A 9,360-nucleotide genomic window follows, 5' to 3' on the forward strand; every position below is an offset into this window, starting at 1 on the left:
CTGCAACCATCCCAAATTTTGCTGCAGCTCCACTCCCAGCCCTGCACCGCCATCCAATTCAGCCCCAGCTTTTCCCAGTGCTTGGGTGGAGGGGGGGCGTTGAATTGGGGCTGTGCCAGGTGACGGCACGGGGCTGGGAATGGAGCTGCAGTGAAATTTGGAGTGGTTACAGCCTCCTCCCAGCGCTGTCAGAGCCTGCTCTGAACTCAGCCCCTGGCTAGAAGAGCTGTGCAGCACCATCTCTGGTTCCACCCCGCAGCTGCCACCTGCCCCACGCCACACAGATCTGGGGGCACATGGCCACCCCTCTCCCTCCTGGGGTGCAAGCAGTGGTGAGAGCCACCCCCACCCCATGAGCTGTACCTTCATCCCATGCTCCCCTTCCACCCCGGCTGGGCCGCGCCTGCCCCTGCCCCCTCCCTCACCATGGGGGCGTTGATCTGCCCCACCACGCCCCTTCCCTTCCAATTTACCAGCTGAAGGCAGCTCTCCATGCTGCCGGCTCTGCTCTGTGCTGCGCTGCAGCTGCAAGCAGCACAGGCATTTATCGACCAAATTATCAACCCCATATGGCTGATATCCGATACAGACAATTTTCTTCATATTGGTACCAATCCGATATCAAACCAATGTATCAGTGCACATCTAGTATTTTCCTCCTCAACAAGTACAGGGGCTATCATAAAGATACAGGCTCTCCATAATTATCTTTAAATACCTTAGCATTACAGTAACCATCAGTTGGAAGGGATCTTGCAAATCACCTAATCGAACCCCTACATGCAAGAGTTGCTGTTCCTAAACCATCTCAGACAGATGCCCATCTAGCGTCTTCTCAGAAACCTCCAAATGAAGGAGATCCCACCACTCCCCTTGACAGCTTACTAGGCACCTTATTTTTACACAGAGACTTTCATCCTTGTTTAAAGAGTATACACTAATTAATGCATTCAGAAAAGATTATAGGGCTGCCCCGTTTTAGAACCTACATCAAACTTATTTCAGTCCCTCTTTGAAAGCTTTACATGTCTTTTTCTTGAGGCAACTAGATATAATCTGGATATATAAGTGGAAGATGTTAACTCCCAGACTACTTCTGGCTATGTGCGGTAGCTATCCTGATGAATCATTAATTTGCTTAGCCACCCTGTCCATAAATTTGGTTTTTACTTCAAGGACTTGATCTCTGAAGAGGGTAAATTAGTTTCTACTCATCTGATAGGTTATTGCTTCCTTAAGCAAGAGGGAACAGATGGTGCCACTCTCCTTGCATGTACTATTGTGCTGTCCAATGATAAGGTTTCAGTACCCTATGCAGAGGGCTCAGCTGCTGATTTTGCCTGATTCCTTCCATGTTGATTCTTAGAATGAATCAACCTTTCCCTGAGGCTTCTTTCTGATGAGCAAAGATAAAAGTGAGAGAGACAAACTGCCTCTTGGCTCACAACCATGGAACATCTATCAGAGTGACAGGAATAATATTTCCTTCTTTTTTCACCATATCATGGTTTCATGAACAAATTATTCCTGTATCATCACTGAGAAGCAAAATTGAGCAAAATCCATCAAAATTGAGCAAAATCCATCAAAATTATGTATTTTATATATATATAAAAAAAAATTAAGAGTAAAATATTTCTAAGAATGTTCAGCATATAAATTTGCTGAGTAAACAATCAATGGAGCACTTCCGCTATCATCCATCCTGCCACAGAGAGAGAGAATGTTCTGTGATGTACACTCCTCAAGACCCCAACACACAAAAACATTAAGACTGGAGCACAGATGGAGTTGCACTTCTGAGAGAAAACATCCCCTTTAAAATCTTCAGTAGTGTTATTTGTATTATGAAAAAATAGTGATAAAATTAGAAACACCAAACTTGGCAATTTCCACCTCTCCCCCTCCCCAGAACATCTTTCTTCTCATTCTGTTCTTTCACTCCGGACAGCATGATTTGTCAGGCCCTGCACACAAAGAACTGAATTATAAGACTATGTCTGCTTCTGAAGATCATGACTGATAGAAGTGAGAAATACCCAGGCACACATCACCTGGGATTTCTCTTCAATTCAGGTCAAATTCTGCTGACACTGTATTAGTGACAGTTTGCTGCTGAACTGAAAAAGCGAAAAATCAGGGTTGTTTTTAAAGCTGCTGAATTCTTCAGTCTTAGTTTCAATTTTAAAATAAGGCATCTAGACTCTCCTTGTGGAAAAAGCTTTCTGTATTAAAAGTATACTGGGGCTTTTTCTCATCTGTATCCTGAGAAATAAACAACAGCATCCTAACTGCAATATCTATTAACTAACACTGATCGTTTTGCATTGCTGATGATTTTAGCTAAAACATTATATAGATGCTCTCACACAGATTTATATGGACATGACATTAGTAATTTTATGTCACAACATTAAAAAAGGTTCCCAACATAATTAAGGAATACTTTATGCAAGTAAATACTAGTATATTTTATCATTTTTGTTTTTAAAAAAAATCTACTACTGTCTTTAGAAACTGGGCTTAGAGCAATGTTTTGTTTTTTGCACTGGACTGTCAAGAAAAGAAAAGCATTGGGACAAAATGCAGCCGGAATTTTGTATGAATTTTTTGGTGGAGCTACAGTAGAGGTGGTCAAAGACAATAAGCTAACCAATATTTGACAGTTTCTTGTGTTTTCAAATGATCTCTGGCATTTAAAAAAAAAGTCTCTGGTTCATTATTTAACAGCCAAGAAAAACATAACAGCTTTATCACCATCCTGCGTTTGGTGTGAAATTCCCAGACTCCACCACAATTCCCTACAGATTTGTATTTTCCTTGATCATGACTTAACAAGCACACTAAATAGGAACCAGTACCCATGATGCTTGCTGGCAGCAAGGAAAACAAAATCTTTGTTCAAAACATACCTCCAATTCGGGTTGATTTCTAAAAATCGAGAAACCCCAGTTTGTGCAGCAGTCACATCAATATGAACAGAGACATCTACAAGAGAAACAATACCATTTCCAAATAGTTACTGCAACGTTAGGTGAGACTGCACAGTGTCCCCTGTGCTCCCCCTTGAACTGCACAGACAGGGCTTCCCCTTCCCCCTCCACACCCCTCAGTCTCCCTGTGCTCCCCCACCAAATGACCCATTCTTTCCCAGGGCAGGCAACAGCTCAGTTCCAGCTTTGTCTAGAATTCAAGTAAATATGGCAACTATTGCAAAATAAGAAACAAACCTAATGTTTATAGAAAACATGTAGCAGAAAAATGTAAAAACTGAGCTCTTTTGTACCAGTCTTACATACCTGCTGTTGAAGGCACAAACTCATGTAATTTCTGTATTGCTACTCCTCCAGGGTAGTTGAAATGTGAAACATATAATGATGCTCCTGAATAAGCACAATTAACTAGAAGATGTGTTATAACAAACAGAGATCCTAGTTTATAAAGACAGGATTTCTTGTAGTTATTCAGACTGCAAAGGAGAAAAAGATAAACAAAGATTAGCTCTTGATCTTGCCTGCCTTCACATTCTAGATATGTTAGGTTAAATACTGGGACAAAAATGCTTTGAAAAGCAGATGGTTTCACTGTTAGACAAAAGAAAGAAAGGGGATTTCTGCAAATTTTATGAATAAACTAATTCTAACTGAATGTATTTGTTTCCAACATTTCTAAAGGAATTATCTTTACAACAATTCATAGTAACAACAAGCAATACAATATCCATATTATTAAACACTTTCATATTTTAAACCTTAGCTATAGAAATAAATATCCAAACTGCTTTGGAAAATTGTAATCTGTAAAACTATATTCAGTTTTTCCATGTTAACTCCGTAATTAATGCTAATGTGTGTATTAGACTCATTAAGTAGTCCTCTGAGGAAAGCAATGTTAATAATACAATAATACACTAGAATAAATCATTTTTTCCTCTAGTGGGTGAAGTAAACTGAATTATAACTGTGCTAGGAGTGCAATCTGTTGGGGATACCTGCTTAAAATGTTCATTAATTGGGATCATCAAGTAAAGCAAAAATGTGATATTTGTCCAGCATATAGAATAAGCTCTCTTGGCAGACCATTTTAAGGACAGCCATTGTACTTACAATGGTCTAGCACTTTCAGTTTTAACTGACATCTTAGCTTAAATGCCACTATAGTTAGTTAAAGTTATAGTTATATATCTGATTACAAAGGTAACAATATGGGTCAATGTACATTTTGGATTAATATGACACACTAACAGTAGTCCTCCAATGCAGGTGCACATATGCATAAAAAGAACACTAAATTACTTCCATTTGCTGGCTGGCAGCAGTCCAAAATACAGCCCATTTCCCAATTTCCAAACATTTTCCTTCTTACAGATGCAGAAATAAAATGACATTGCTGACACTGTTCATAGCCACAGGAAATTTAAAAAAAACAAAAAACCCTTAGGCTGCCAGGCACAGCAAATTAAGATGTTGCCCATAGCATTACTTGTTTGGTATTGCTGCATACCAAAAGTTGGGTGCAAAGAGCTAGTATTAGGTTAAAATAAGCATGCTCATAATTATGTGGTCCATACCTTTTGACCTTAGTCAAACCTCAGAACAGCCCTCTGTGACTCCTGCTGAGGGGTCTTCAAACCTTTGTGCTGATCATGGGACAGCCAACTTCTAACCTGTGCTGCCACTGCTCACTACAATAGTTGTTCCATGTACAAAAGCACTACCCACCATAATCTGGCACTATAACGATCCATATACATGCCCTCTTTTGACATTTAAGACTTTTTCTGCTCTCAGTGACAAAAGAACTGACCTACACATCTCTATAAGGAGAGGCAGTGAGACCTATCAAGTAAAGCAGTAATGCCTAACGTACAGAGCACTAGACTGTGCCAACCAGGACCTGGTTTTCTATTTGTAGCTCTGTCATGGCCTGTTGGATGACCTCATACAAAACCATTTTACTTTCCTATGCCTCCATTTCCTCCTCCAAAATTGGGATAATGACATTTATATCATCCTGAAAATGCATAAAGTCACTAAGTTTTGGATTAAGAATATTTTTTTAGAACACTTACAATACTACTTCTTAAAACTTACATTCTTGAGCAACCTTTGGCAGCCACAATGTTGAAGACAGGGAAAGTGTATATGATAAACCGCAGCTCTTTGTGTGGGAGAAATGAATACAAGAAAATAAAACCCAGTGTTGGCAAAAGTAATACCCGAGTCCTTTTGTCGGTTGCACCTAGAGGTACAAATATAACGCTACATCCCAAAGCACGAGGTAGGGCTGAATAGAAGTACCACAAGAAGGGGGAAGTCTTCGAGATAAAAAAGAAGTTAAGGACACTTTCATGATAAGAAAAGGTCTGTTGAAGATCACTTTATCTGTCAAGAGATTCTACAATAATTGTACAAGCATTCAATATGCTTGATTTTATCAAGTATTCCAAGCAATTAATATATTCAGCTTGTAAATAAACTTGGTAAACTAATTGATAGGGTGTTTTTTTCCAGTATTTTATTAAAATTTTGCCATTTTATAGCCAGCTAAGAAGCTGGATGAAAACAGGAAAAAAATATAAAGAAGTATTTCTGACTCCCCTCCCCCCACATATTCACACAATATTTTGAAGCATTTTAGTATTTTTTTAAACCAGCTTTCTATTTAAAGACATTAGCCTTATGACACAAGAGGTAAGATCAAGTGGTCCATCAATAAATCATTTTATATACTGGGGTTCTTCATTCCCCTCAGGTGTTTAGATACCACAACAATGAGCACTGTATGAAAGCCTACAGAGCAGCATAGGTACGTATCGCTGGATCATTATGTGTAAGTGCATATTAAAATGAGATTTCAAGAGGGAGCCTGAATGTAAAAACCTTTGAAAATAAATTTTATAAAAAATAAACAAGTATAAATATGATAAACTTAATGTGAACTTAATGTAATCCCCATCCCTCCTCACATATTCGTGAAATTACAACTTCCCTTCTTCCCCAACCTACACAAGATGCCCTATGACCCGCTTGCCTTTTTCCCCACTGTCAGAGATACAATGAGAATTAAGAAATGGCTAGCAAGTCAAATTATTGCCAAGAAGGCAGATAGGCTCAAGAGGACAGCAAGCTAAAATGCACTTCTGTAAAACAAATTCTCTCTCCAAGATTAGAGGCACTGACAAAGACAGGAGAGGCCAAGGAGTACTTCAGACTTGACCTTCAACAGTCAAAACAGAAAAGAGGCAAATTTTTATAAAAGCATAAGCAACAAGGAGGTGAATGGTAAATTGAGTATATAGCACCAAGGCTTTTGTCTACTTAAAAACACCTGTAAGAATTTAAGCACACAAATGTTGGTCCACTGGTGCTATCAGACAGCAGAAGGCAGCTCTAGAGGACACAGGGCACAGATGTTCTTTTGTCACCAAGTCATTTAATAGTACCTGTTATTTAGATTACAGTTTCATCTTTGCTACCACCACTGCACTGATGGGGAATTATGGATTCCATATTTTGCCAATGCAGATGTAGCCCAAGGCCAGAACAACAGGAAACTGAGAACAACACACAACAAAGAGGGACATATAAAGCACCAAAAAGTATGAGGAACATGTGAAGAGGATGAAGAAAAGGCTTGATCCTGTGCTTATTGAATTCACTAAAGTATGGTGGGCACAAAGACTATGTCAGCAGAGAAACAGAAGCTGGAATTAGGCCTCACCTAGTAAATTTCAACAGAATGTTATCACTTAAGCCAAACATTCAACCATGCCTTAGCCAAGTCTCATGAATAAATGGAGCAAATATTTTTCTTGACTGACACTATGTCTTAATTTTCCTATATGGATTTGAAAGGATACTCCCCAGCTGGAACTTTTGTTTAAAATTGTATTATACCAAAGCACTTTCCCTTCAGGCCACAGAAGCTGTCCCCAGAAAACAGAGTCCACAGCAATCGTTAGTCCTAAAAAAATTAAAGAAATATACATGACTAAAGTGTTGTTTAATACAAAACTTCTAAGTCAACCTGCACATTAATCTAACGATGTGAACAGACAAACACATTATAATAAGGATGACACACATACAACCCCCAGGCTAGATCTGGCCCACAGAGGTGTATCATCTCACCCTAGGGGCTTCTTGCTACAGCTGCCAGGGCCAGCACCAGTAGCAAAGGAGCTAAAACCACTTCCACTTCCTGGGAGTGTATCTCTGGAAGTGAAAAAAAGACAGCACACTCCAGTGCAGTCACAGGGCTGGGGTGGCCAATCAGCTAATTGGCAGGCCTAGCTCTGGGAACACAGCAGTTGGTGGTGTCAGCCCTGGGATCACACCAGAGCAGGTTCATCACTCTGGTGTGGTCTCAGGGCTGAAACCACAAATCAACTGATTGGCAGAACCCTACTGGAGTGTCCCAGCTTTCTCCACTTCTACAGATACACCCCTTGGACCCATATCTGGAAGCAGGGAAAGTTGTGGTTCCCTACTTGCAGAGATGTGCCCCTGGCAATCTTCAGAAACCCCAGAGATGGCCAGAGGCACATCTCTGGAAGTGAGGAACATATGACCAGTTGTCCCATAAAATCAATGGGCAGGAAAAGAGGCAACGCGTGTTTCACCCAATGAAGTGGATCGGCTGTGCCAATTAACACATCCTGGCATAGCTGATCCACTTAATTTGATGATGTCCATTTCTAACCTACTTTTCTTCCTTTTCCTTTCTTTTTCATCCTCCTGGTAAAGACAATGAACTGATAGGAGAAGACTCAGAGGGTGTGGGCACCTTCTATGTGTGAACAAGTTGAGACTGCTTCATTCCAACTTTAACCCTGGATGAAGGAGCATTGAAGTTGGAGCAGTGGGTTTTCACATGAAATAGTGAGAACATACCAGCTGCTGCTTTTCTGAAATGTCCCCCTTTTGAAAAGACTCAAAATATTTGTAAGGATATAAATACAAATGCCTCTGCTGTATAAATGACTTGAGATCCATAGCATTTCCAAATGAACTGATCTAGTAAAAAATCAAAACAATAAGACAATATATGATCCAATGATCCTCTCTCTCCAGCCCCTTGCATATCCATTTCACTACAAGGAACTGTTAGTTTCTTATTTTAGAAGAAATACTCAACTCATTGCACCTTTCCCATGGGTCTTAATTAATATGTTGCACTGACCGCCAAATGCTGCACAGGCATGCAGACCTTCCTCTGGCAGAGCACTTGTGGAAAACCTTTATACATTGAAACACCTGACTGCTTCTACAGGAGACTAAATACTGTTATAAGATCTCTGCTAAATATTATTTCTGCCATTAGAAAATTTCACTATTTTTGCCTTAAAATTAACCTCTGATTATGCAAATACAGGGAATTTATTCTCAAGCACCACTTTTAATTAAGGGAAATTTTACCACGGCTATAGTTTAAATAAAACTAGTCTTCAACAAAATAATTTTAAAAATATATCTATTAAATTCTGTGAAAAAATAAGCACTTACCCAACCAAAACACTCCAGCTAGGATAGCATGGGAAAGCATCTTCAAAATAGAGAGTCTTTTACTTAATAATGTCACCAGAAGCATGAGGCCTAAGAATATACAGAGCTCTGATCTGAAGACAATAATTGCCAATGCTGAGAACCAGATAAAGAGCCCATGTTTTTGTTGTATCCAGAACATAAGTGCCAGCAGAACTGTAGAAAATAGACAAATACACAACATCTGGTATATAGGCAGTCCTTGACTTACATTTTGAGTTACAACATTTCTAAATTGACACCGTTTCGACTTTCTGACGCTTGACCCGATGTGACGCCACACCAGCGAACAAGTTTGCTGTGTTGCCCATCTCCCTGGAGAACATCTGTCCAAACAGACCTCCATCTGACCTCCTTGGACACTTTCTTTAAGAAAGCAGACAAGACTCCAGGAAACCTTCAGCCAAGACTTCTGAGAAGACTCCAGCCAAGGACCCTTTAAAAAGTCCAACCAAGAGCCTTTCAAGAACTCCAGCAGTCACCTCAAAAAAGTCTTTCCAAATCAATATGATTCCTATTTACAATATAAATACATTAAGGTAACTATATTACTCATCCATAATTAACTGAATACAAAATTCTGGGTTATTTTTGGTGAAAACAGACTATCAGGCCTTGGTTCAGGAACCAATCCCCCATTTACAAGATTGTTCCCCATGGGAAAATCAGTTCTGAGTTACGTTTTGACTTAAGACGTGGTTTTCAGGAACCAATTGTGTTGTAAATCCAAGGACCACCTGTACTGGCTCTTTTAAATTCTAATTCAGGTAGCTTCTTCATTCTCCATTTCTAACCCTTATGCGTACTTCTAATC

The 9,360-nt window shown here is 39.6% G+C and overlaps 1 protein-coding gene across 1 annotated transcript in view; it reads right to left on the reverse strand.

Annotated features, from left to right (window-relative positions):
• ALG12 (ALG12, alpha-1,6-mannosyltransferase) overlaps positions 1 to 9,360 on the reverse strand; it is a 24,730-nt gene that overhangs the window by 12,953 nt on the left and 2,417 nt on the right. The window contains exons 4-8 of the mRNA XM_006016498.3: positions 8,508 to 8,702; positions 6,863 to 6,966; positions 5,094 to 5,317; positions 3,300 to 3,469; positions 2,913 to 2,988 (exon numbers count right to left, since the gene is read on the reverse strand). Of these exons, the coding sequence (XP_006016560.1) occupies positions 2,913 to 2,988; positions 3,300 to 3,469; positions 5,094 to 5,317; positions 6,863 to 6,966; positions 8,508 to 8,702 (769 nt within the window). The remainder of the gene's footprint in view (positions 1 to 2,912; positions 2,989 to 3,299; positions 3,470 to 5,093; positions 5,318 to 6,862; positions 6,967 to 8,507; positions 8,703 to 9,360) is intronic.

This window comes from Alligator sinensis, unplaced genomic scaffold, assembly GCF_000455745.1.
Source record: "Alligator sinensis unplaced genomic scaffold, ASM45574v1 scaffold600_1, whole genome shotgun sequence".
NCBI lineage: Eukaryota > Metazoa > Chordata > Crocodylia > Alligatoridae > Alligator > Alligator sinensis.